The sequence below is a fragment of the Cordyceps javanica genome, chromosome 1 (genome assembly GCF_051103115.1).
Source record: "Cordyceps javanica chromosome 1, complete sequence".
NCBI classification, from domain to species: Eukaryota; Fungi; Ascomycota; class Sordariomycetes; order Hypocreales; family Cordycipitaceae; genus Cordyceps; species Cordyceps javanica.
In genome coordinates, this window is record NC_139295.1 from 8,088,224 (window position 1) to 8,114,633 (window position 26,410).

Below are 26,410 nucleotides of genomic sequence, written 5' to 3' on the forward strand. Positions count from 1 at the left end.
TCGTCTAATAAAAGGACATAAACGATTTATACGTCTATCTATAATCCAAAATCTACATGATGCAAGTCTCCCTATAGCGAAGTAGTTGCAGGCCGGCCTTGACAGCCTACAGCCATGGCCGGGATCCGCCAGATCCTTGCGAGAGAACCTTAGGAACGACTGTGCCAATTTGCCGTCGTCTCAAGATTCAGTGTCAGTTTATCCGGCCTTTTGACTAGAAATAGTAACGCCATAGTGGTATTGACTAGCCATTTTAGAAAGTGATCATTTGCGTCTAGTCGCACGCCGAAATTTGCATGCATTCAAATGATTCGTAGCGCTCCCAATAGAAGCAACAAAACTCCGTCGCGCACCGGATATGCGGTTTGTGAACACTACTAGGTCTTGTTCATTTGACCATAAGAGGAGCAAGAGTACTTACCAGTTGGGTTGGATACCCGCCCATACCTGTGTCCTCGGATCAGAGGTACAACTGTGAAGGGCGTGGATAACTTACGACGCCGCTGAAGAAGTTCACAGATGACCGTTCCGCGAACGCTAGACGATCGTCTGGTGCTTGGACGTTGGTAAACATGTAAATTACAGATTCCTCAGGCAAATCAGACCCCGCCAGCGCATACAGAACCGTAGAATTTAATACCGGCACCATCAAATCCGTTCACTGGACATTCAGTCCTTGCACCGTGAACCATAAAGGTGTCTACATCCGCCCCGCACTGACTCAACATTACCCATCACCCCTCCGGAGAATCATCTTGGCTTTAGCATTCATTTCATTTCATTTCATTCATTATTTACATTCAGACCTCGGCCTCTTGATCCTTCTTATATACCCTCTTCCCCTCAAACCACGTCTCCTGCACGACGCCGTGAATCAGCTTGTCCGGCGTGGGCTCCATGTCGACGACGACAAAGTCGGCGCTCTTGCCGGCCTCGAGGCTGCCGGTGGCGGCGTCTGCGAAGCACGAGTATGCGGAGCCGTGGGTGGCGCCGGAGATGGCCTGGGCGACGGTCAGCGCAAAGTGCGGGTTGACGGCGGTCTCGAGGGCGGGCTCGCGGTACGAGCGGCGGGTGGTGGCGACGTAGAGGTTGGGCAGCGGGAGGTGCGGGGCGGTGGGCGCGTCGGAGCCGAGGGCGAGGGTGGCGCCGCCGTCGAGGAACTCGCGGTAGGCAAAGGCGCGGGCGCAGCGGTGCGGGCCGATGAGGCGCGGCCAGGCGCGCAGGATGGCCGGGTCGGCGTGGACGGGCTGCACCGAGGCGGTGATGCCGAGGCGGCCGAGGCGGCGCGCGTCCTCGGGCGAGGACAGCTCGAGGTGCTCGATGCGGGGCCGCCGCGAGGCGTCCGTGTTGGCCTCGAGCACGTCGACGGCCATCCGGACGGTGCGGTCGCCGATGGCGTGCAGCGCCACCTGCAGGCCCAGCCCGTGCGCCTTGGCGACGAGCCGGTGCAGGACGGCCTCGGGCCAGAGCGCGTCCGGGTCGGCGCCGGTGGCGTACGGCTCCGTCAGCGACGCGGTGCACGCGTCGACGATGCCGTCGCAGATGACCTTGACGCCGACGACGCGGCAGTCGGGCGTCGTGGCGGCGTTGTACCGGGCCGCCACGGCGGCCGCGCGGTCCACCTGCGCCAGGACGTGGTCGAGCGAGTCGTTGGGCTTCATGAGCCAGTAGGCGGCGACGCGCATGGGGCCGAGGCTGCCGCCCTGCTCCTCGCGCAGCGCGACGAGCGGCTCCCAGATGGTGTCGTCCATGGCCATGTCGACCATGCCCGTGTAGCCGGCGGCGCTGAAGTGGGCGATGGCGGCGCGGATCGACGCCTTGCGCTCCTCCACTGAGGCGACCGTCGCCACGAACGGCCAGACGACCTGGAAGACGGCGCCCTCGCTGAAGACGCCGTTGAGGCGGCCCTCGGCGTCGCGCTGCAGGGTGCCGCCTGCCGGGTCCGGCGACGCGTCCGACAGGCCCATGACGGAGCAGATCTCGCGGAGCCCCGCCGCGTTGCACCACGTCGAGTGCAGGTCCTTGGTGTCGACAAAGATGGGCCGCGGGTCGATGCCGTCGAGCGCCGCGCAGTCGACGCCGTCGGGCGTCATGCTGTGCGTCCAGCCGCGCGCAAAGAGGCGCTTGGCGTCGGGGTCGGCGGCCGCCCCGGCGGCGATGGCCGCCCGCACCTCGCCCAGCGTCCGGCAGTGATCGAGGCTGATCTTCTGCAGCGCCTGCCCGACCATGAGCAGGTGCAGGTGGCCGTCGATGAAGCCCGGCAGCACGTACCGGCCACCCAGGTCCCGCGTCGTCGCGGCGCCATCGCCGGCGCCGCCAAGGGCAGCCTGCACCGCCGCGTCGGACCGCGCGCCGACGTGGCGGATCAGGCCGTCGGCGACGACCATGCACTCGGCAAAGTCGGGGGTTCCGCCGGCGGCGGCGGCGGCCGCAGAGGCGTTGTAGACGCGCGCATTGACAAAGACGGTCGTGTCTGCCATGGTGAGGGGAGAGCGAAAAACGAGGCCGTGAGGAGAGCGCGCGAGCGAGGTGGGAGGGAAAGAGGGAGAGGCAGAGATGCCGAGGAGCGAGCTCGCATCACCGATGTCGCCGGTTATCATCGAGCGGCGCGCCGCGGCGAACCTGCGGAGAAGGCGGAGACTTGCGCATCACGTGTAAGTGCGCCGTGTAGAAGCCAAGCCTGGCAGTGAGAGAGAGAGAATCATTTCCCGTCGTGGTAAGAGTCTTTGGCTAGATGGACTTGTGCGAGCGGTTTTGGATGTCCAGTATGCGGCAGATTGCTTGCTGCATGTTTGTTTGGTGGTTGCCCGCTTCCCAGGGGCGGCGGGGGAAATTTCATGTGCATTTGCTGGACAGGGTGACTAGGTACGGAGGAGTTATGTAACCTGCATGAATGAGCTGGCAGGGGTGAGGGTAAGATGCGTTTTGGCTAGGATGTATTTGCATGCAGTGCAACTGTACAAGAGAGAAGAATAAGTCGTGAAAAGCAAAGCGAGAAAAAATCCAAAAGAGATGGCATGGAACGAGGCCGTCTCGGCTGCTGCGCCAGACGCTGGCCGTGTCTATTATTATCCGCGGCGCGCGCAAAAAAAGCACCGATGAACTACTAGCCCCGGAGTAATAAGGGACATTTTATTCCTCCGTAAAGAATAAAAACGATGCTTTCTTACCCCGCCATTTCAACGCCTCTCTATGAAAAACCTCCCGTTGCAGATGGGCATGTTGTGCGGATTGGTGGGAAATTTTACAAAAACTAACCAGAGTTCTCTCATCTGCTCATGAAAGAAGAAGAAAAAAAGACCATATTATGTTCATTATGAATCATGTTCCGCCGTCATAAACTTACGCTCTCATGTGGAGAAAAAGTATGTATGTACATTACAAAAACAGCATCAAGGCCGCAACCAGAAGCACCGCCGAGAGCGCGTAGCCCGGCACGATGCTGCCGGCGGCCGCGTCGCTCTTCTTCTTGCCGAGGCCGAGCGGCAGGCCCTGCTCGGCAAAGGTGACGTTTTGCGCGACCGACGCGTTGAGGCAGTGCCCGTTCTCAATGTCCAGGCCGGTCAGGTCGTCGGCGACGTTGAAGAACATGTAGCGCTCGGGGGGGATGTCCTTGAAGCCCTTTGTGTTGTAGGGCAGCCGGTCGTCCGGGTCCGTGGCCGACGTGTTGCGCAGCAGGATGCAGCTGACGCGGCCGGGATAGTCCTTGTACATGGCCGGGTAGGCCTTCATGACGTCGGCGTTGCTGGTGTCGGCGACGAGGACAAAGGTGCGCTCGGGAAAGGTCTGGAAGAGGCGGTCGAGCAGGTAGCGCCGGATCTGCAGCGTCTCCTTTGCGTTGGAGAAGTTGAGCGGCCGCGTGTCGAACGAGCCGGCCGGGTACGTCCGCGCGATAAAGTCCATGTAGGGCCGCGTGCCCTGCTCGGGCGTCGTGGTCAGGTAGTGAAAGTGCAGCGACGTGAGCGCCGACGAGGACCAGTTGCTGTAGATGTCGGGCATGTCCATCCACGCGGCAAAGGGCCGCGCAAACGTGTTGAGCAGGCCGTCCTTGGGCTTGTAGATCTTGGTGACGCGCAGGATGTCGTCAATGTCGGACACGACCGTGACGCCCCGCGGCGGGACGAGGTACGCCGTCGCGTTGCCCGTGTCGGTGCCGTTGACGTACATGTCGAGCGTCTGGATGCTGGTCGTGGCGTTGCCGGCCATCAGGTAGGCGCTCGTGCCGTTGCCAGTCTTTGCCGATTCGTTTCGAAGCGAGACAAAGACGTCGAAATCACCCTCGGCCGTGGTTTCATACGGCAGCGTAATCTCTTGCGCACCAGCTTTCTAAGAAGAGGAATCAGAAAAAAGGGGGAGAGTCAGCACTTTGACAACAAGTAGATATTTTCAAGGGTGCGTGTGCACGTACAGCATTCACATAGGCCCCTCCGCGCGGAGCGGACGCGTTGGCCTTGGGAACGACAAACTGGACCGTTACATTCTCGTGCGCCTGCTGCACGACAAAGATCTCCCTCGTCAGGTTGCGCGCCTGCTTCTTCTCGTCGTCGTTGAGGTCCTTGACGCTGGTCCCTATCAGGAACACGTCGGCCAGGTCGTCAATCTTATCCTGCGCAACGTCCGGGACCTTGTAGACGTTGCCGCGGACGCGGACACTCCAGCCGTCGTCGGTCCAGTTTGCGTAAGCACTTTGGGAGCATGTTAGCAGTGACACCGATGCCTCACAGGGGGGGAGGGGGGGCTCATCAAGAGACGAGAGGAGAGGAAGAAAACCACGTACGGCAGGTTGAGCACCCGCGTGGGCTGCGCGTCCAGCGCGCCGGCCGTGATGCCGAGGGAGCTCTCCACGGCAGTGCCGGTCGGGAAGCCGTGCGGGAAGTTGAGCAGGCCGTCGCCGCCGACGAGCGACGAGATCTTGCTGTCAATCTCGCTGCCCAGGCTGTGGACGTAGCTGGAGATGTCGTCGGCGAGACCGCGGTCGACCAGCACCGGCACGGGCGTGGGTTCGGGGGCCGCCGCCGCCGCCACGGCCGCGACAACAACAATAGCATCGCCGTCACGGCCGGGCAGAGGCGCGGGCGTGGCTTCTGGTGTCGGTGCGGGAGCTGCCCTGCCGATCCCAACGGCTGCCAAGAGGGCTAGCGCGGCGGTGCTGTCGAGCTTCATTGCTACCTTTGCGGCAACCGAGCGCAGAAATGTCTCGGATTGTTGGACCGGGTCTGACCTTCTTGGCGATGGCGATGTGGCGATGCCAGTCAAGGACGAGTGAGCGAGCGAGAGAGAGCGAGAGACCAGTGAGTGAGTAGATGCCCGCGTCGAGAGATAAATGCGGGCTGGGCCGTACTTTATTTGGGTCACCAGGCACAAGAGAGAAATAGATTAAAATAAACAGCCAGTTTTGACCAGCCACGGCCAGTTTCATCTAGACCGTTGGTGCAATGGGCGGTGGCTACCTAGCCTTGTTTTTTTTCCCATCCATGACATCACCAATTTGCGCCTCAAACGGGGGCTTCGACTTGTTACCGCATCAAAAGAAACCCCATTCGACGAGTGGGAAAAACAAAAGGACATGCACCTGCTATTTCGCGCAGCTTGCAATGCCGATCTTTTCTCTGAAAATTGTTGTTGGTGCACCAGACACCCGTTGCCAAGGTTTTTGTTGCTGTTCCGCGGCGAGATCTCGATGAGTGTCTACTAGCCCATGCACGAAACCTCAGAGCCCCCCGCAGAAAAAGTCGGCCAACAATAATAATAATAAGCAGAGGAGGGCCCGCGGCCAGCTTCTTGCATCGTAACGCAAGTAGATGCGGGCTTTTCGGCCCATGTCAGCCATGGGCCGCCGAAACAAAATCCGGGCAAAACAATGCATAGCATCACAGTGACGAGAGAAGTGTTGGCATGGAGCAAATTTGCCCGGCAAAGTATTCATAGGCTGTATCTATGTCTATATTATATGCAAAGGTGCGGTGATATGATGCAATTTCTTTTTTTTTCTTCTTTGGTCGTCGTAAAATTCCAACTATTTTTGCGCAGATTCCAGATCCGCAGATAATTGCGATTGGTGAAGGTAGATGCCGAGCAATTCGGCAGTAAAACGTTCGAGGTGAGCGAAGCGCCGCACGCCGGCTGAGCGCAGACAGTCGTGAGCGGCGTCGAGGACCGCCGGGTGGAGGGCGTCTGGGAGGGCGGCAATGTCGGCCAGCGACACCTCGACGTGTTCGGCACCGGGATCGCAGAGGGCGTAGCAGAGGCGGCTGTCAGACACGATCTGGACGCAAAAGGCCTCGAGCAGGCCCGAGGTGTCAATTAAGTCGAGGGCCTGGGGCAGGGTGGCGGCCTGACGGACCAGGTCCTTTTCCGCTCCTTGAATGTCGGTCTGCAGGCCAGCCTTTGCTTGGGCGGCAAAGCGGAGAACGCGGGACAGCTTGTCGACGCCCATGTCAGGCATCTGTCGCATGTCGTCGTGGCTGTAACCCAGGCGTGTGCGCCAGAACCAGTTGCAGGTAAAGGAGAGGACGATGACGGGGATGAGGATGACGTAGGCCCACCACTGGGTGGCGGTCAGCATGGAGGCGACGCCTCCGACGAGAGTAATGGCGCCGTTGACGGCGCAGTAGAGCTGCAGGTTCTTGGCGCGCTGCTTGACGAGGCGGTACTCGAGCGAGTCGGGCATGGCGCGGGCCGTGGCGCGGACGTGGCCCTCGGTCTTGAGGGCGAGATAGGCGGCCCAGCCCGAGTTGACGAGGCCGTAGAGGGCAATGGGGGCGTTGCCAAGGTAGCCGGACAGGATGTTACTAGTCAGCCAGACCTTGTCGTTGGCGCCGCCAATGGCCATGTAGGTGCCGATGCAGATGAGGACGGCGCCAAAGCCCATGAGGACGTCCATGCCGAAGCGGTTGACCGTCTCGCAGCCGAGCTCGCGGAGGTTGAGCTCGAGCAGGACGCGGACGTCGCGGGTGGCGTGGGCCTGGGTCTCTCGATGGTCGAGGGTCTCGGTCAGGCGGGCGCGCTGGCGGCGCAGGAAGACGACGTTGCGCCAGGCGTAGCGGGCATCGTCAAAAGCGAAGACGGAGAGGATGCCGGCGCCGGTGGCACCAATGGCCATGCAGACCATGGCGTAGACGGGGACGGGGATCTGGTTCCAGACATTGGCGGCAAAGTCGCCGGCGTTGGCGAGCTCGAGGAAGCCGACGGCGAGGCGGAGGTTGTTGCGGAAGCGCTGCTCGAGGACGGGGGCGTAGGTGCCGGAAGAGGGGTTCCTGGCGAGGCGAATGCGATGCTGGTAGCCGATTTCGGTGATGCCTGAAGCGTTTTCGGGGATTGGGAGGTCGTGGCGTGGTTTGGGGTGAGGATGAGGATGATTATGAGAAAGGTGGTCACTGTCGTGATTGTTGGAGGAGGAGGGCGGTAGTGTTGGTGATGGTGATGATGGTTGTGGTGGTGTTGTGGCAGAGACTAGCTCCATGTCCATGTCCATGTCAGAGGAGGCGGAGGCGGCATCGGGATTTTGCACTGCCACGATTTCAGGGACCGTCATGTCTTTTTCGTCGAAACGCTCCATAATTGCGGCTACGGGCGGTTGCAGTGGGCCAGCCTACTGCGAGTGTGTATGTGAGTGTGATGTGAATCGGAATGAGATGAGTATGAAGCGGCTGCCAATGAATTTATGTGTTGAACGAGGTCATTTTGGACATGATCAGTCGAAAGGAGAGGGTGAGAGAGGAGAGAGTCAGGACTCTCGGTACATGGAGAGCGGCCTTTTTTTTTTCTGGCTAGGACAGATGGGGGGGAAGAACCTGGATTGACCGGCCCTTTTGCTGGAGCTTGGCTGAAGGGGGACTGGTAAAGAAGAGGATGAGATAAAAATAAAGAATAAATGAAGGAATGAATAAAAAAAATAAAATAAAATACTCCGTACAGAGTATCCATCGACAGAGACTTGCAACCAAACTGGGCATTTTGCATTGCGTGGCCTTTGGGTCGTGCCGTAGCGCCGAGAGTGTCCACTGTGGGAAGCCTGAGTTTTTGTAGTTTAGCGGCTTTTTTTAGGGGAGGAAGGGGGGGTTCTTTTAGTGAGTGATGGGTCATGGGTGATGGGTAATGGGGAGGTTGTTTTATTATCCAAGCCGTGGTAAATAGGGCGAGTTTCTATTTTCTATCTCGGTATAATTTGTACTTGTATGGTGGATGCTATTTTTGTAGATGATGGTTTCTAGCGGCAAATTTGAAACACAAAAGAGAGAGAGAGAGAGAGAGAGAGAGAGAGAGAGAGAGAGAGAGAGACAGAGAGAGAGAGAGGGTGATGAGGGTGTGGTTTTATTGTTCAAGCCCTAATAGGATCAAATTTCTATTTCAGCATACTTTGTACATGTTGCATACTTTTTTTGGACGGGATAATCTCTGTTAGAAAGTCCAAAGATAAAAAAAGAGAAGCAAATTATCTAACCCGTTTTCTTTTTCCCACATTTTTCTCTGCTCGGTCTTGTCAACATTGTCATCTGTCTTGCAATACGGCAACACCCCTCCACCGTATCCCAGGTTGTCTGGGCTGACCACCCTCCAAGCTAACCTGTGCTGTACTCTGCTCTCTCTAATCTGCACGTACTCAGTACACCACCCTCAACTCTACAATAGATGCATGTAATACACCCTGTTTTCTGTTTCTTCTCTCTCTCTCTCTTTGAAAAAAAAAAAAAAAAAACCCCTTCTCCTACAATACTGAGAAAACATTCTGTTTGTAAATGTCAACTTTTCATTCGTCTTCTATCGCCCCTTTCCCCCCTTCTAGCCTGCTGGCAACTCTAAATATGCAACTCCATCATCACGCATGCCTCTTCTGGCCTCGCCCCCAGAGTACCTCAGCACCTCACTACGACTTTTTCCTCATCCACAATCCCACCCATTCATCCATCCACCATCCCCGCATAATACCGTATCATTACAACCTGTTCCTTTTTTTTTAATCACCATCACTCCTAATCGAATCATCGCAAACCATCAGACCATCCATTCCGAATCCCCGACCGGCACATGGCAAGCGCCCCAATCCGCTGCGTTTGCGACTAGCCTACCCGCACACCCGAATCATCTCAGGACCCAAGTTTCCCTACTCGCCGCCGACTTCATCCCATCTCGCGACATCCGTCACATCCTCAATTCTCTTTCCTTCGTCCTCGCCATCTTGGAACCTCGCCATCGTTCAGCACTCGAGCCTAGTCACCAAGCCCACCGACGCCAAGCTTCTGCCTCGACGCCAACACCCCTCCCGGCTCCACGGCGGATGCATCGGCATCTTCTCACCTTCTACACTTGGTCCGTAACCTTGCTCGTGCCGGCGCCCGACCTTGCTGTTCCAAACTTGCCGATCCGCCGCCATGACCTTGCTTGGCCTTGCAACTTCTATCAGTACTAGCAGCTGGGTAACTAAGTAAAGGAAGCCGTCGTCAGCCCTCCTCGCCATCGAAACCCGCTCATCCACACGCCCTGAACACCAACACGAGACCCAGTCTAGCAGCTGTATTTTCGCCATCACAATTCATGAGCCAGCCAGTCCCGCAGTTCGTCTTGATTCGCTTCTATTTTTTCTTCTCTTCACACCATCCCCACGAATAAAGCCCCCACTACGCCTGAAGAAACCTATACGCCGTCAAGGCGTGGATGTGCGCCACCTGTACCAGCTCCGCAACCTCGACATGCTCATCCGGCCCCCCCATGTTGTGAGGCGTCAGCCCAATCACCACAGACGGGATCCCTGCCGCTCTGAATAACCGCGCATCAGAAGCCCCGACCCTCATGTTGACCACGGCGTCTTCGCTTACCATCAGCCTTGTCACTGCCAGCCCGTGCCTTGCAATCTCCTCCTCCGGTGGGGTCCATGATGGCTCGTAGGCCCGCACAACTCGGTACCGTATCCCATCTGCCGTGTCCAGCATGACACCTATCTCCCCAATCACCGTAGACGTCGAGACTCCCATCGGCAGTCGAATATCCAGTGACGCCGACGCCGACTCTGCCACCAGGTTCGTCGAGGTGCCCCCGGATATTGTCCCGATATTCACCGTCACCCTTCCCAGTACGCCGGCCTCCCCGGCGCCTCCCAGCTCCTCCGACACTGGCTTGGCCGCCTGGATAGCCTCCTCCACCTCCCTTGGCGCCGCGACTTGGAGCTCTTCCAGAGACTTGAGTTTCGAAAGCGCCGCCATCAGCCTGTCTATCGCGTTGCTGCCCCGATGCACGTGAGCTCCGTGCGCCGGCTTGCCGCTCGCCTCGACCTCGAGCCACAGCAGTCCCTTTTCGCCCGTCCGCACAATGAGCGGTGACCCGGCGTCGCCGCAGATCATGGCGTCCGCCTCACCAACGTCTGGGACATGCGTCAAGAGATGCGCCGTGCCAAGCGTCCCCATGGTCTCCTCGTCCCCCGCCAGCGCAATCACCACGTCGCCGCTCCAGTCACTCTTGCAGCGAGCCAGGGCTCGTCCCGCAATCACGGACGCCGCGACGCCGCCCTTCATGTCCGACACCCCGCGCCCGTAGACGTACTTGCGGTCGCTGCTCAGTTCGCCGCTGAATGGAGGCAAGGTCCACCCTCCAGGTTGGCCGATCGGATACGTGTCCAGGTGGCCGCTAAAGACGAGCCGCTTGCCGCGGCGTCCCGAGCGAATGACGGCCACGACATTGGTGATGCCCGGACCGGTCTCGACCATGGAGACGTCGCTTTCCGGTATCAATTGTCGAATCTGGTCGGCCGCCGCCAAGGCCACCGCAGACACGTCCCCCGGCGGGTTCGTCGACGGCGTCCGCACCAGCGTCTGCGTCAGCGACAGGAGCTCCTTGGCACTGCCGTCAATCTCATTCCGCAATCTGTCTTCGGGTGTCATGTCGGTCATTTTCACAACTCTTGTTTATTAAAGTTTCAAGTACTCTGTAGTCTGCCGGGTCTATTGAATATGCATGCCATAAAAATCCCGGTCTGACGTGTCCACGAACCCCACACCCCCGCGAGCCCCGTTTATCGTCACCTAATAAAGAATAAAGAGCGCAGGAGGTGCCGCCCTCTTACAAAGTAGGCCGAATCATTGCGTCGCCGCCATCGACTCGTCGTAGTTGAGCACGGCATCAAGCAGGGTCTGCGTTCCGAGAGCACTTTATCTTCAACGTTAATATGATGCGGGTCCCATGCATGGTTCTCACAGTGGGAAGCACGTACCAGTCCTGCGGCGATGTGTACTCTTCGGGATGGTGGCTGACGCCATCCTTGCAAGGGACGAAAATCATGGTTGTAGGGCAGATTTGACTCGTGTACACGCTATCATGGCCGGCGCCACTCGTAAGATGGCACCACCTGTCCCTTCCAACCGTCTTGTCGGCCGCGTTCTCGACCGCCCGGATGCAGTCCTTATCAAATTTGACCGCCGGCGAGTTCGTGTCGAGCGTCGTCGTGTAGCTGACGCCCTTTCCGTCCTCCTTGGCAATCCGGGCATATGACTCGTGAATCTCGTCCACGACGGCCGCCACGACGCCATCCTCCGGGTGCCGCACGTCGAGCGAAAACGAGACGTGCGCGGCAATGGTGTTGGTCGACGAGGTGGGCGGGATCTTGAGGATGCCCGTCGACGCCAGCGCCCCGTGGCTCTTGGCAATGTCGTGGGCGCTGGCTATCATCCTGGCCGCGGCGAGCAACGGGTCGCGCCTCATGTACAACGGTGTGGTGCCCGTGTGCGAGTCCCGGCCCGCGACGTGGACGGTGAACCACTTGTACGCCTGCGCGCCCTGCACGACGCCAATCTTCTTACCAGTGTCCTGGAGGACGGGGCTCTGCTCAATGTGCAGCTCAAAGTGCGCCGCGAGAGGGTACGCCTCGTGCGAGCAGGCCACCGGGCCGACGAGCCCATGGCGCTCCAGCTCCGACCTGACCGTCTTGCTGGGATCAAAGACGTCGCGCGTGTTCCAGGCCGTCTCGAGCGGGATCTTGCCCGCCCAGACGCCAGATGCCATCATGGAGACGGGGAAACGCGCGCCTTCTTCGCTATTCTCCAAGTTAGCAGTGCCGTCTCGCATCATCATCCACAGTAGATGGGGGGGTTGGCCGTAACGCCAGTGCTTACTTTGTCCAGTTGACGACGCCCACGTCCGAGTGCGTCTCGTAGTCGTGGTCCTTGAGCGTCCGCATCACCTCCACCGCCGCCACCACGCCCAGGATGCCGTCGTACCGGCCCCCGCGCGGCTGCGTGTCCAGGTGGCTTCCCATGGCGATCATGGGCGCCGCCGCCGCCGCCGTCGACGACGACTGACGGCCGTGCCTGGAGCCACGTCTCCGCGCAAACATGTTGCCGAGCTGGTCCACCGTCACCGTGGCGCCCAGATCCTCCATGGCGCCGCGGAACCAGGCCCGGGCCGCCACGTCGTCGTCTGTCAGCGCCAGACGGTTCATGCCCGTCTGCGTGGGGTCACTGTTTATGGTGTGCGTATCAACAAGGTCAGGTCAAGTCATTCTTCATTTCCGTTGCCATGTTGGAGAGGGAGAAACGGACTCGCCGTAGCGGTGCGCGGCCCCCCATTGGCACGTGTGGTGAAGCGTCTCGTGGAGGCGCGCCGCGTTGATGCGGAGCTTGGTATTAGCTGTGGTCGGAGTAGTGGTAGGCGCGGATGCCGATGCCGCCGCCGACGCCGCCGCGGGGGCGAAAAACAGCCGCGAGCTGCCTCCGAGTTTGGATGCTCGAGTGACGACGGGACGCATGGCGTGCATATTCTGGTTAGATATGTGATTGCAGAAAACAGAAACGAGGGAGAGGAAAAAAAGAGAAGCCAAATGTTACATTTCTTCTCTTTTGTACTGTAACGCGGTGGAGAAGGCGCAGAGTTTTTTCTTCTTCTTCATGTACGCCCTCTGAACAGCTTCGGGACCACAGCTGGGCCAGGTGCGCTAGTAGTTGATCTCGCGGTGATGGCGTCGAGCTTATGCAGGTAGTATAGCCGTAATTGGCGACTCAGCCCGTCGCTGTTTTGGCCCTGATCGTACAAGTTACCCGACTTACCATCAACGGTCAATCTGTACTCCAAAGTGCGGGCGCGTATGCCATTTTTGCCAGCGCAACGCATTAGTTATATGGTAGATCTCTTAGAATCCCCCAAGCTACGCCTGCGGGGGTCCAATCTCTACCTAAAGCTGAAACGATGACAATAGCTTGTTATCCTTTCTAGTTCTTTTGATATCTCTTTCTTTCTCTTTCATGTGTATGCGAAGACGGAGCGGCATGGCGCGGCAGCCAGTCGTCGCCGGCGGCTTCGCTGTCCACCGGGCCGAGGCGGGTCTGTTCCGGGACACTCTCAATTGCAACTCATAGTTTTTTGGCAGCAGTGCTCGTCGTTTAGTGGGTTGCTTCCGGCTAATATGGCGACTCCAAGGCCGAACAGAGACATCCCGGGACCCCGTTGCTTCCACCAGGACTTGAGCGGCCGGCGGGAAAGAGTTTGGTAGAGAGGTGCACAGGATAGCATTCGAGTGTACTGGCTGTGAAGAGCAATGGGGTTGGGAGCATCCTTTTTAAACACACCTTTTGGCATATATTCTCGCACGACATCCGTCGGCAATTTAACAGCACCGCCGAAGGCATCAACTAGAGTTCGTCCTTGCAGTCCGTGCGTGCTGGCCGCCCTCTGTCGACAGGACTAAGTTGTTGACTTCAGCTGCTATTGTCACTCGCTTGCCTGTCAGCATATCCCAAACAGCGGCGGCCAGAGTACGTGGCACATCAGAAAGTCAGCTACGATACTTGGGACACTCGCGCATGACGAACTCGCGAGGCTCATGGTTCGTACAAGTAGTCGGTCCGCGCTTGCGAGCTCGCCGTCTGGTCTACGAATAAAATAATGCTACCGTCCGGGGCCGTGCAGCAATAGACGGGAGTACGTACTGGGCAGGCAACGGCGGCGGTGTCCAGGACTAGGCTTGGGCCTCCGTTTCACAAGCTCAGGGTCTACGCCTTTTCAGAAAGGAGCTGTCAGTTACTCGCAGTCGTCCGACTTTTTCAGCTAACATATAGCAACGTTACGACGCACCCAACTACTCAGGTGCAACTCGACTAGTTGGTGTTTTTACTAATTGCCTACATTTTCATTGGACATGAAAGATCCCAAGGATAAAGACATTTTTCGGAAGTGATTATACAAGGTAATATTGTCTGAGAATATGTAATATATGATTCATACTAATGTAGCCATAGTACTACTATTTAGAGTTGAGGACGCGTAAACAGAAGAGCGAGAAAGATCCCGTGCGCCAGTCTCAAAGCAGCCACCGTACTGTAACCCGCCTCGCCAACTTCATTTACAATGCGTGAACACAGTATTTCATGTGTTTTGAACCCTTTCTTGCACTACTACACTACAGCACAAACATGGCCAAATCTGCCCTTCTCGATGGCGGCGAGCCAGGTCAGCGAGACTCTGCTTCACTGCGGGACATGATCAACACTTGTACGGGCAAATACCCCGACAGACCAGCTGTTCTTTCGCCTATGCAGCCTCCAAATCTCTACGCCAGACTCACCGAGCATAGAGGATCCGAACAAAAACATCCCGGAAGCTTGTATCAGTGTTTTCTTAAACGCGCTGCGGACCCTTGGTACCATGTATCCAGTTATGCCCTCTCATGGGTCTTGCCGCCGCCGCCGCCCCCAGGCAAAGCCGACTTTCTCGTCTGGTCTTTTGGGGAGCTGCAACGCGCCTCTCTTTGCATGGGACAGTACTTGCGTGATTGCGGTGTCCGATCCGGCTCGACGGCGGTGTGCCTGCTCCCAGTCTCGGCGGAATGGGCACTGGTAATGTCGACATGTGCTCTCAACGGCTACGTGATCGCGACGCTAGACCATAAACTGCTCGATGCTGAGAACCTAGACTCGCTGCAGGAGCTCATCTACGAACTCTGCCCCTCGCTATTTGTCGTTGCTACAGTCAGGGAGGTCACGGCCGTCGCAGCGTTGAAGAACCGGCAGATGGCGAGTGGAATCTGCCTCGCACGACTCCCGCCTACGCATCCTGCAGGCTGGGTCAGTCTCCACGACATTGCCGAATCTGAACCGGCTGGTGGTCCTGCTACAGCGTCTGCTCCGTGCGATGCAGAGAGCACCGCAATGATTGTGTATACTAGCGGCACATCGGGCAAACCGAAAGGTTGTGCGATCAAGTCGTCGATGCTGGTGCAAAGCTTGAGTGCCATCAGCGGGGTGCCGCTGTTGCCATGCACAGGAACTGTGATCTCGGGCTCTGCTGCTCAGTCCCGCTGCCCTTTCCTCTTGCTGGGTATATGGGCATCTGGAAACTCGGCGGCGTTGAATGCTGCTGCGACGCCAAATGGCGAGACACTGCTCCTGACAATGCAAGCGACTCGTCCAGTCTCCATTTCGCTTCTCATTGGCCAGCTCAGCGCCATCTACAGCTCTCCAAAGCAGACAAAAGATGCTACACGTTCTATTCGCGTAGTCGTTCTCATCGGGTCTACCATTACCCAGGCCAGCGTGAAGAGAGCCGGCGAGGTCTTTTCAAACGCGACCATCCAGACTGGGTTTGGCATGACCGAAGCCGCCAACGTGACTACTTGGAAGTCGAAAGTTCCAAGGGCAGACAAGTTCCCTGCGTGGAACGGCATCGCGGCCTCGGGTACGATTGCTCCCGGCTCCAAGGTCAAGATTGTTGATGGGAACGGTGCCATCTGCCGCCGCAATGAGATTGGGGAACTACACTTGGGCGGCAGATCTGTAATTTCGGGGTATTTGGGAGGAACTAGAGCCAACCTGTTTTACGGGGAAGATTCCGACAGATGGTACATCTGTGGCGACTCAGCTTTGGTCGATGACGGTGGATACCTCTATGTCGTGGGCCGCACTGATAGCATCTTCAAGAGGGATGGCACGACTGTGATATCAGCTTCCGTCGAGAATCTGCTCGAAATGCAGTTCACCAAGTCCGTCGTCGCAGTCACGGATATCACGCTGAAGGATGGCGAACGCGGTTTATTTGCGGTATTCCAGACCATCGTCCCATGCTCCTGCGAGGAAATCAACCAAGTTGTGTCCAAGACGATCGGTCGCAGCCACCGGCTCGATGGCGTTGCGAGTCTTGCGGAACTGGGATTCAACCGGTGGCCGACGTCGATTGCCGGAAAAATTGGATATTCTGCCCTCAAGGCCGCGGCCGAAAAATCGCTCCACGCTCGACTTACCTGCTCCATTCTACCAGTCTGAAGCCCACCTGTCCTACATGCCTCCTACATGCCACTTTCAGCGTTCTATAGCAGGTGTTAGACACCCTCGACTCGGCGAGCATGCCTGTGGCTGGCCCGAGTTGGCTGAAGCTTTTCCTCAGCTGGCTAAACTACCTTATAGGGTAGACTGGAGCTTCCCAAAGTATCTCCTGATAGAAGAAACATACTTGGAAGCCTAATTGGAAATTAGTTCAAGATATTGGCTTGCTAAAGTATTCCTTCATGATTTTTTTGATAATACAGGATCAAATAGTATAGCGATAATACTTCTCTCAAAATAATAGTGCTTATCAATTCTCGCTGAATTAGGTAAATCTCTGTTCAGGCCGTTCGAATTCGACTGGTAGCACGTCAATACTGACGAGCCCCTGTTCTCCGACTATGTCAATAGCTAACAAAATCAATTGTCTACAAGCACTTCACTGTGCACAATACGCAGTCAGAAGTAGCGAATAGATGATATATTCTTGCATCTGATAGAAGTGGCAGCTTTCGTAAGTACTTGCTAACGATCACTTGCCAGCAGCCAGAATTGGCTGCGAACATGTAACAAGGATGGTATCATATTTGAAAAAACTCTTTCTCAAGCAATAAACTGTCCTCTTTTCTCATGTAGAGCTTTAGGCACTTCCAGATAAAACAGACTAATAATGTTGATAATCCTCCTTTCTACTATATCTTGTATTTATACCCATATTATTATATGACTCTCTGTGAATGAGGATATTTTTTACATCTAGCAGATAATGAACATGTTTGATCATAATTTCAAGACAAATTGTATTCGCATATAGACTACCAGAAACTAGATAGTAGTGAGGGTTGATCAACTTCAAAAGCTTGTTATCCGTAGTATTGCCCGACTGTTTTACTAAGGAAAGCAAGACTCTCGAAAAACCCACTGTCCCTTATCGGTACCGAGCCAACTGAACGCCTGCATTGGCAAAAATCTCTATACTAGTTCGAGGCGGTGAGCCTCACGAAAGAAGACGCGCAGCGGCGTGCGGTCCTGACACGTAGACTGCTGTGTATTGCCCTGTCCAGGATACCACACTAATGGGTGGCACCGAGGAGAAGGACGTGGTGACAAGGGGATCGCCTCAATTGCGCCGGGAAAGCCGCCGCCGCCTTCGGCTGGCATGATGGAAAAGTTGTATGTTCCCTCGTCGCCGCCACTGTAGCTGACTTCTGCCTGGCGTTGCTTTGCGTTTTGCTCGCTCACCCAGAGATCCACAGATGTCTCTGCGGCTGCCACTTGTACTGTCTGACCCTGATGGAGAATAATAGTCTGTCCTTCACCTTTTTCCAGACGAAGGGGCCGGTTCATGTTGTTTGTGACGATAATCTGCCCGGGTGCGGCCTTTGACGCGCCCGAAAAGAGCTCCGGCATACCCAGCGACGATGCCGCGAGGAGGGTTACAGCCACGAGCGCAGAATACTTCATGTTCGCGTTGGCTCAGGTAGAATAAAGATGAGAATTGTTCAGTAGGAATAGACTGGTTGGAAAAAAGAGCGTGTCATGGGGGGCTTCTTACGTTGCTCGGGCTTTATATAGGGGATGCTTTGGACAATAATGAGAGCCCGTAGGGTCATAGGTACATAGCTTGTAGCTGTGCTCCCCCTTGCGCGACATTTCGAACAACTCATGTGCATCTAGCGGCGCATATGAATCAAGGAAGTGAGACATGCAGAAGACCCTTCCGCCCTCCCCGATTGCGCTTCCATTCACTAGCTCTCTAGCTCCCGAGAATATTTAGAACCTAATACTTTGACTTTATCATTAGTTCAACCATCAAATATTTTGTGGTTTCCACGATCAAGCGACAGCAGACAGAATAGATACAGTAATAAAAATGGCTAGTGGCAGTCGCATTCAATTTTGGTGTGAGTGACTAGCAGCTATGTAACCAGGAGCGAGGATACACCATTGTAGTTTTTCCAGATAGACATTGTGATCTATGCCCTCCCGTCCCGCAAGTGAGACAATTGATAGGCTGTGCTCGAACAAAGATATATGTCGGAAGCCATCTGCCATGCCACTGAGACTGTACGTGTTGCAGTTGCCATTTATTGAGACATAATTTATGCCGTCACGATTCGGTGTTTTACGTCGGCATTTCCGCGATTGGAGGTGTCGTAGGAACATGTCCATGTTTCACGAGGCTGTCTGTGATGAAATATATCTCGGCTGATTTCCTCACCGCTACTTTTTCAGGCGATAGCAGCCAGCTTTATTAAAAGCTTCCTCGGGACAGTTGTCTCTTGATCAAACACAATCAATCATTGGTCGCTTCGAACCACCGCAGAACGTGCCCAAGTAGCAACACGCATGTAATAGTTGGATAGGAATCACAGTGTAGCACCTCAATAATGTAGATTTCTTAATCTGACAGTGATATGGGTCTTAAAGCAGCTCTGGCAGTTTATTCACACCCATGACAATGGGCCTAGCACCAAAGGCTTTGCCTAGCCTACAGCCTTGGGCAGAACCTGCGGTACCAGATTATTCGTCATCGGTGTCGTCCGGACAAGGCTCATCAAGCTCCTCAGACTCGAGCTCCTCAGAGCTCGCCGGTTCATCCTCGCTTAGGTTCTGCATAGGTTCATCCATGCCTGGGTTCTGCATAGATTCATCCATGCCTGGGTTCTGCATACCTGGGTTCTGCATGCCTGGGTTCTGCATAGGTTCATCCATGCCTGGGTTCTGCATAGGTTCATCCATGCCTGGGTTCTGCATGCCTGGGTTCTGCATGCCTGGGTTCTGCATGCCTGGGTTCTGCATAGGTTCATCCATGCCTGGGTTCTGCATGCCTGGGTTCTGCATAGATTCATCCATGCCTGGGTTCTGCATGCCTGGGTTCTGCATAGGTCCATCCATGCCTGGGTTCTGCATAGATTCATCCATGCCTGGATTCTGCATAGGTCCATCCATGCCTGGATTCTGCATAGGTCCATCCATGCCTGGGTTCTGCATAGGTCCGTCCATGCTTGGATTCTGCATAGGTCCGTCCCAGTTTGGGTTCGGTTTAGGTCCGTCCCAGTTTGGGTTCGGTTTAGGTCCGTCCCAGTTTGGGTTCGGTTTAGGTCCGTCCCAGCTTGGGTTCGATGAAGGTCCGTCCCAGCTTGGGTTCGATGAAGGTCCGTCCCAGCTTGGGTTCGGTGAAGGTCCGTCCCAGTCCGGGTTCGGTGAAGGTCCATCCCAGCTTGGATTCCCCGCCTGCCCATGCTGCCTCGGGTAGTGTGCCCGTTTCCTTGTTGGAGGCAGAGGTTCTCTAGATACGGCTCTCCTGAGTGTGCGCGCCTCCGTATCTTTGGTAGCTGTGGCGGACGCGGAAGTTTCGCCTATAGCATTGTCGCTTGTGCCATTCTTGCCGATAGTAATCTCCAGCATCCCGTCGTCAAGTCCAGTAGCGTGCCAGGGCATTGTGTCATTGCAGTCTTTGCCCCGGTGAGGATTATTTAAGCTTATTTTAACCCCCTTAGTTGAAGTAAATGGAGTTCCAAAGGTCACTGCTGTGTACGGGTATTCCGAACAGTCGTAGTCGGACTCATTATGAAGCTCCACAAACCCTGTCGCTCCCTTCATACGGCCAACACCATTTGGTAGAACAAAGGACCCCATAGGCCAACTTTGAGCAGATTTATGGTCGATCAGGGTACCAATGTAGGTTGACTGATTGACATGTTTCACATGTAAATGGTATTCGTCATCGTAACTTGATTGCACGTCAATGGCGCAAGAAACACCGGGGCCGTTGTCAGCAGTGTCTATGCAATTGTTGTCTGTAGTAGTAGTGCCGGGAAAGAAGCTGGAGAAGACGGCGTGGACGCTACTTTTCCCGTTCTCATCTTTTCTAGGTTGTAAACCAGTATATACGACAAGATCGCGGTCCATTTCCTGGGGAATATCTTCGAATGCAATCGCTTGCTCAAAATAATACCCAGTTTCGTGCGGTGCCTTGTGCATGGACATAGGAAACGTGATGTCTTCAAGGCCACTATCTGGGGCGTCTGTGGCTTCCCAGTGGAACGAAACCTTCTTCACAGCCATAGTGGCTTTGATCATGAGAGATGTGGTGAACCATTTCATGACTGGCGTAGAAATTGGGTTGAAGTTGGAGGTTGAGTGAGAAGCTTAGTGTTGTGTAGTTGGGTGACGACAACATGGTAATAACGCAGGAGAGTGATGCTAGCTTTTTATAGGGAAAAGTGTCATATTAGCCAGCCTCGAATGTCCATGTCAGTATCACTTTGTCGTTGATGCTCAACGGATTTATTCGTGACTCTCACACAGCAATCTGACTTGCATAAGTTTAGTCCTTTAATATACATTTGGCTTGAAGCTGTAGCTACAGGAGCAACAATCAAGAGCAATGGATCCGCTTGAAAGTGTGTCCATTTGATGCATATTGTTTCCTTGCTACACTTTCGACGTAAAGCCGGTCTAAAATTAAAGAACATTGAGCCCGCCAGAGTCCGCCAGAGTCCGCCAGAGTCAGCCAGAGTATTGGCTATTCTTGTCTTCAACAAGGATGATATTGCTGCAGAGTAACCAGAATCCTGCCCAGTGCAGTCGTGTCCATGCACAATGTATCCGTAATTCTCATGTGCATAGTTGTGGGTAGTGCTGGCTACCCTCTCAAAAGTACAGCGTGGGCTGGCATAGGACAACCCTGCTTGCCTGCCTTATGGAGTGCATGGGAAGGCCTATCAACGCCAAGAAACAGCGTAGTCATGCGTTTATCGTCTGAAACCGAGTTCCCGAACTCTATTTATTGATGGTGTGTTATATATATTCAACGTATAAACTGTAAAGGTCATGTGGGGCCACTATCGGTTCCCTTCTTACAATCTGATTAGCAGAGCCGAGTCAGTAACAGTCGTAATCAACTTGAAGGGTCTGAAATGGGGGTTATGCTAAGTAGTTGGTAGGTCCAAGGGCATGAAAGAGCATATATCAGGCTCAGCTAGAACCCCTACTCAGTAAAAGTGGGTAGCATAGTGCTTCTTCACATGGCTGGATCCCTGGTCGAAGTTCAATCGATCCAAGGGGCCCTCTCGATTTCGTTTCCCACACATGGGTCCTACCCAACGAACGTCTTGGCCTCAGCAGCAAGCTACTGGCATATGATCGGGGTTCGCACCTCGCAGCCTCCCGTTGGCGTCGGTGTGCCTCGTCCTTTCGAGCTGGTCTGCAGCGGTACGACACGGACTTTGTTGTGGGCATTCTGATTAAATCTCTCGATTGCGTCACCACTGCCATTGACTAGGCATGAGGCCAGAATGTTTGAGTCGATGGTTGGCGGGGCAGATTATGCGGATCATCCACAACTTGCACCAAAACAAACTCGTCTGGGGCAAAACCAACTACCACTCACTGTAGGTGCCATGTGCCTGATGAACAACAATCTGCTATTCTGTCTCCATCTGACACACACGCTAACTAACTATAGTATCCTTGTTCTGGTCTGACACTCGCGGGCTGACCGGAGCGACAACGCTACTGATGAGTTGAGCTGACACCACACCAAGTGAGGATTCTCAGAACCTGCCAAAAACATTGACAATGCCGGGGAGAAAAATGTTCATGTCTGACCGTCGCACTTTTCAAGCCTCGCGCGGGTACGAGTACTCCTCCATCTATGTACCCGCCAGAGACGGCAAGCCGACACTGCTGTTCCTGCACGGCTTCCCCTCGCACGCCGACGACTGGGAGTCGCAGATTGCCCATTTCGCGCCGCTGGGGTATGGCATCCTAGCCCCGGATCTGCTGGGCTACGGCGACACCAGCAAGCCGGACGCCGTCGGGAGCTACACCTTCAAGGCCATGAGCGACGACATTGCCGAGCTGCTGGATCATCTCAAGGTCGAGTCCATCGTGGGCGTCGGCCACGATTTCGGCGCAAACTTCCTCGGCCGTCTGGCCGCCTACCACCCCTCACGCTTCCAAGGCCTGGTCTTCCTCGCTGTCGGGTCCGGAAAGCCGGGGCAAACGTTTGACGCGGAAGCGATTCAGCAAATGACCAAGAAGATGGCGGGCGTCGTCATGTTTGGTTACCTCTCGTGGCTTGGTGGCGAGGAGGACCCTCATGCGGTGCTCGAGAGGCACGCCAAGTCGGCGATGAGCCTGCTCTTCGCGGCCGACGGCGGCGAGTGGATGACCTGGTTCCACCCGCTCGGTGCCATGAAACAGTTTGTCACAGAGAACAGGCAGATCCCTGTGGGGGAATGGTATACCCCTGCCATGCAGGATGCTCACCTGGCAGTCTTTGGGGCCAAGGACGGCTACAAGGGCGCGACGCGCTGGTACCGCATGCTCGTTACCAATGCGTCCCTGCAAGAAGAAGAAGAAGCCATTGCAGATGTCAAATTAGAGCAGCCCAGCATCATAGTGGCGGATGCGCAGTCGATGCCACCGCAGATGGGCATGCTTGCGGAATGGGTTCCGAACCTGACGCCAAAGGAGGTCGCAAGCGGCCACTGGATACACATTGAGCGTGCAGAGCAGGTCAATCGGATTATCGCCGACTTTATCACTACTTTGTAAAGTGCCGAAAACTTAGCCAGGATAGATAGGAGTCGTCGCATAGTTGATGTCACTTCGTAATATAGCTTACTTCCCCCCTTGGTAGTGCATAACCAGTCCGTATCATATCTCGGCATTGGCTACAGTACGGGAGTACGGTATGACGTTCCGGGAAGAAACCGTTGGACGTTCAAATACTGCCACTTTTACGTAGGCTTTTAAAGCCCGTAGTCTTTTCCATCCGATTCGGAACGTGGTGCGACTGCCCCTCATTTCGTGCGAGCGTGGCCTGGTGAAAAAGGTTGTCGTCTTTTTGCCTTGCAAGACTTGAAAGCGTAGTTTCAGCTCGACATTCCTCCCTTATACAATCAATGTTCATTCACGATGATCTCTCCCTTTACAATCAAGTGTTGCGGCATCGTTGCCTACTCAAAGCATGAATGGGTTTGGCAGGAACTTACCCGGGAGTCACGGGAAGTCGAGCTTCTCGTGGAAATGATTGCGACGGGCAGCTGTCATGCTGAAATTTCGGGCTACGGTGATATTTACCTTCGAATTCTGGGGCATGAAGATACTTGGTGGTTTTGCTATCGATCCCAGCACTGCTTACATCGGGACAGGAGCCGGTCGCATTGCGCAACTTGGAGCTGAAGAACAGCGGTGCAAACTATGCTGGAGGTGACCTTGCCATCCTCGCTGTCGCCGCACGTCTTGACTGTCATTATTGCAAGGCAGGACAACGCGTCTACTGCGTTGACCAACGTCGCCATCACGCGGGATGCAAACGAGCCCAACTTTGTCCTGGCTCAGATCCGTCGCAGGTCATTGGGGGCGGCTACTTTGGTCAGTCGAGCTTCGCCAGCCACACACCCGACAACGTCTCCAGTGCGGTCAACATGACAAAACTCATCCGAGACGCCGACGAGCTAAAGATGAACGCGCCGCTGGGCTGCGGCATCATTGCACGCGCCGGCTCCATCACCAACGTTGAACTCTGCAAAGCGGATGACGTTGTTGCGGTAGGTTGGCCTCGGCGGCGTGGGATTGGCGCCCGTCTGCGCAGCGAAGAAGCTGGGCGTTCAAGACCATCATTGCTGTCAATCTTCTGGACTCCCGCATCCGACTGGCCCGCCGGAGGCTCTGAGTGCCAAGAACGTGGACCTGGCAACGGCGCTGCTGGAGCTGGTATCTTGGGTCAAAGACGGTACGCTCCCGCTAAACAAATTCTTGAAGCATTTCCCGGTCGAGAATTCGAGGCTGCGCAGGCCGAGATGGAAAGTGGAGAGGTGGTCAATAGTGTTTCATATGGGGCTGAACATGATCTGGATATATTGCCGTTATTTACGGTTTGATTGCCACAATGAAACCTGCACTAAACGGCTATTTGGATAAATATGCAGGTATGTAGCGAAATGATCGGATGTTCCAGCATATAGAAAAGGGCTGCGGCCTGGCATCCCGGCGCAATGGTAGCGCTCGGCCGGCAAGGTTTTAGCGAATGACACGCCGGCCAGGTGATGATCTGCCTTCGTCTGCCCGCAGGCAATCTAATAGGCTGGATTTTGCTTGTCCATCATTGAGAATAGCGAAAATATTCTTTTGCAAGGGTCGCGGGTTCATGCGATCGTTGCGTGGCCCGCGGAGTCTGCCGAATACATACCTGTAATCAGGCTACTTTCATAACATGGTACAGTTTAGGGGCTTCAGTCACTCTTAAATCAGGCTCTTGGCTGCAGGGGACCGAGGAGGGTTACCATTATCCAGGCGCAGATTACAGAAGATCGGGTTCACCCCTAATAATCAGCTCCAGTCCTAGCTGCCCAAGCGCCGCCATTACCATCAATACTCCCATCACGAACTATATACCATTCATCCATGGAGGAAACTCAGCTATCCTAATCCCTAAACTACTTCACCGATGGTCCGGCGCTGGGTGTAGTTGGTACATAGCTAGCCTTGCGCCACTTCCAAGCGCCACAGGTAGTATTTCGTCTTGCCTGTTTCATCTCAGTCTAGGGAACAGTGCCACTTCTCTCTCCAATTTCCGTCGACATAAGGAAACCACGACTACTGGTACGGAGTACGCCTCGTGGATAGCCCAATACGCCTTGCTCCCTTGCCCAGAAGTGCACAGGCCACATATCGTCCCAAGCCAACCTAACGATGCATCTCGTGTCGGAACGTGCTGCTCTGCGCCCGGCTGGGGCTGACTTTGGTGCACCTTGGCAAAGTGGAGATGACGACGGCCATCGACCAGGACGGGAGTCTGTTCGTACAGATGCCTGCCGGGCCTGACATCATCACTCGCCCTGAGACCCAGACGAGACTTGACGGGGAGGCGGAGTACTATGCACTTGCTCTGTCCAGCCGACTCACAAGCTTGCCCAGAGGATTCTGCAAGATTAAGGGTGACACAGGCACGTTGTCTATATATAACGACGCGCCCGCGTTCGCCCAAGACAATGACGTGCCATCATCGCCTCCCAGAAAATACCCACGGTTCCACTCCAACATGAGCAAAGAACAACCGCACGAGCTCCAAGAGCAGCAGCCAGAGCCACAACGGTCTCCCGATCAGCCTCAGCAGTCTCACCAGCAAGAGGCTAGCCAGCAACACGCTGTCCCTGCCGAGCCCCAACCCTCACACGACCATGTCCCCGGCCGGGACACTGCCGCCGAACACCATCCTCCTACCTATGAACAAGCCAGAGCTGCTCCCGCCGGCCAACCGCCTGCCAACATGCCGCCAGGCCAGGCTGCCCAGACGGTGACGCCGTTAAACCAGCTTGGCGACATGTCGCAATGGATCGACTGCCCGTTCTGCCACAAGCGAACCAAGACTACCGTCCGTAAAGAAGGCGGAAGCATGCAATTGTGAGTCTTGGCTGCAATTGAAACGGCTCAGAATATATATATCATTATATATATACATATTAACACCCACACTAGCATCGTCGGCGCCGTCCTGTGCCTCGTTTGCGTGTGCTTGACATGTCTCCCCTGTCTGCTACATTGGTTCGAGGACACGGATTGGTACTGCTCCGAGTGCAACGCCAAAGTTGCGATGCGAAAGAACGAAGGCGCTGTGCAGGTTCTAGGCCCTGCACAGGTCGTTTACTCTCAATACGGCCATCAGCAACCGATGGAAAACGCGCAGCACCAGCAACAGCAGCCTCAACAGGCCGCTGGTCAAAATGATACGCAACAATCGGTGCCCCAGCATTCAGAAGTTTCGCAACAGCAAAACTCCGAAATACAAGGCCAAGCCCGCGAGACACCAGTGCAGCCTCCAGCAGATGCCAAGATCTGAATTCGAGGGTCCCCGCTATGAATGCGACCCCAAGCCCTGTCAAGGTGGCGTACAAATCGAAAACTTGTCTTCACTGTCAGCATACTATTTTCAGGATACCATTGCAAGTCAATTTATTAAATAGCATTGCACTAAGCTCTGCACCGTGTGAAATGCGCCAACAAGACCAGCAAATGCCGTCACGCTGGTAGAAATGGAGAAATCGCCGAATTACGCCCTTCCCCCCTTGCCCCCTTCCCTTCTTCCTCCCCTGCAAAAATGTCACATCTAGCATACCCCTGCCTGCATCGACTAACTAGTGCTTTGACAAACTTCT

The 26,410-nt window shown here is 55.3% G+C and overlaps 10 protein-coding genes across 10 annotated transcripts; 3 read left to right on the plus strand and 7 right to left on the minus strand.

Annotated features, from left to right (window-relative positions):
- Positions 1–800: 800 nt before the first annotated feature.
- On the minus strand, positions 801–2,480 carry V2A60_002465 (amidohydrolase 3; the record flags this gene model as incomplete). Its single annotated transcript, XM_083253816.1, has 1 exon — positions 801–2,480. The coding sequence occupies one exon, from the start codon at positions 2,478–2,480 to the stop codon at positions 801–803; it is 1,680 nt and encodes a 559-aa protein (XP_083109942.1).
- An 898-nt stretch (positions 2,481–3,378) lies between these two features.
- Positions 3,379–5,163, minus strand: V2A60_002466 (phosphatidate phosphatase App1 family protein; the record flags this gene model as incomplete). The annotated part of the gene is made up of 3 exons (XM_083253817.1): positions 3,379–4,326; positions 4,409–4,685; positions 4,778–5,163. 3 exons carry the CDS (start codon positions 5,161–5,163, stop codon positions 3,379–3,381), a joined length of 1,611 nt encoding a protein of 536 aa, XP_083109943.1.
- An 853-nt stretch (positions 5,164–6,016) lies between these two features.
- Positions 6,017–7,558, minus strand: V2A60_002467 (uncharacterized protein; the record flags this gene model as incomplete). The annotated part of the gene is made up of 1 exon (XM_083253818.1): positions 6,017–7,558. The coding sequence occupies one exon, from the start codon at positions 7,556–7,558 to the stop codon at positions 6,017–6,019; it is 1,542 nt and encodes a 513-aa protein (XP_083109944.1).
- A 2,059-nt stretch (positions 7,559–9,617) lies between these two features.
- Positions 9,618–10,883, minus strand: V2A60_002468 (uncharacterized protein; the record flags this gene model as incomplete). Its single annotated transcript, XM_083253819.1, has 1 exon — positions 9,618–10,883. One exon carries the CDS (start codon positions 10,881–10,883, stop codon positions 9,618–9,620), a length of 1,266 nt encoding a protein of 421 aa, XP_083109945.1.
- A 186-nt stretch (positions 10,884–11,069) lies between these two features.
- V2A60_002469 (M20 family metallo-hydrolase) lies at positions 11,070–12,733 on the minus strand (the record flags this gene model as incomplete). The annotated part of the gene is made up of 4 exons (XM_083253820.1): positions 11,070–11,139; positions 11,204–12,022; positions 12,102–12,446; positions 12,528–12,733. The coding sequence occupies 4 exons, from the start codon at positions 12,731–12,733 to the stop codon at positions 11,070–11,072; spliced, it is 1,440 nt and encodes a 479-aa protein (XP_083109946.1).
- Positions 12,734–14,393: 1,660 nt separating this feature from the next.
- On the plus strand, positions 14,394–16,238 carry V2A60_002470 (uncharacterized protein; the record flags this gene model as incomplete). Its single annotated transcript, XM_083253821.1, has 1 exon — positions 14,394–16,238. One exon carries the CDS (start codon positions 14,394–14,396, stop codon positions 16,236–16,238), a length of 1,845 nt encoding a protein of 614 aa, XP_083109947.1.
- Positions 16,239–17,210: 972 nt separating this feature from the next.
- V2A60_002471 (uncharacterized protein) lies at positions 17,211–17,702 on the minus strand (the record flags this gene model as incomplete). The annotated part of the gene is made up of 1 exon (XM_083253822.1): positions 17,211–17,702. The coding sequence occupies one exon, from the start codon at positions 17,700–17,702 to the stop codon at positions 17,211–17,213; it is 492 nt and encodes a 163-aa protein (XP_083109948.1).
- A 1,059-nt stretch (positions 17,703–18,761) lies between these two features.
- Positions 18,762–20,309, minus strand: V2A60_002472 (uncharacterized protein; the record flags this gene model as incomplete). Its single annotated transcript, XM_083253823.1, has 1 exon — positions 18,762–20,309. The coding sequence occupies one exon, from the start codon at positions 20,307–20,309 to the stop codon at positions 18,762–18,764; it is 1,548 nt and encodes a 515-aa protein (XP_083109949.1).
- A 1,530-nt stretch (positions 20,310–21,839) lies between these two features.
- On the plus strand, positions 21,840–22,805 carry V2A60_002473 (uncharacterized protein; the record flags this gene model as incomplete). The annotated part of the gene is made up of 1 exon (XM_083253824.1): positions 21,840–22,805. The coding sequence occupies one exon, from the start codon at positions 21,840–21,842 to the stop codon at positions 22,803–22,805; it is 966 nt and encodes a 321-aa protein (XP_083109950.1).
- Positions 22,806–23,453: 648 nt separating this feature from the next.
- Positions 23,454–26,094, plus strand: V2A60_002474 (LITAF-like zinc ribbon domain-containing protein; the record flags this gene model as incomplete). The annotated part of the gene is made up of 5 exons (XM_083253825.1): positions 23,454–23,605; positions 23,671–23,803; positions 23,853–23,988; positions 25,016–25,658; positions 25,734–26,094. 5 exons carry the CDS (start codon positions 23,454–23,456, stop codon positions 26,092–26,094), a joined length of 1,425 nt encoding a protein of 474 aa, XP_083109951.1.
- Positions 26,095–26,410: the final 316 nt, after the last annotated feature.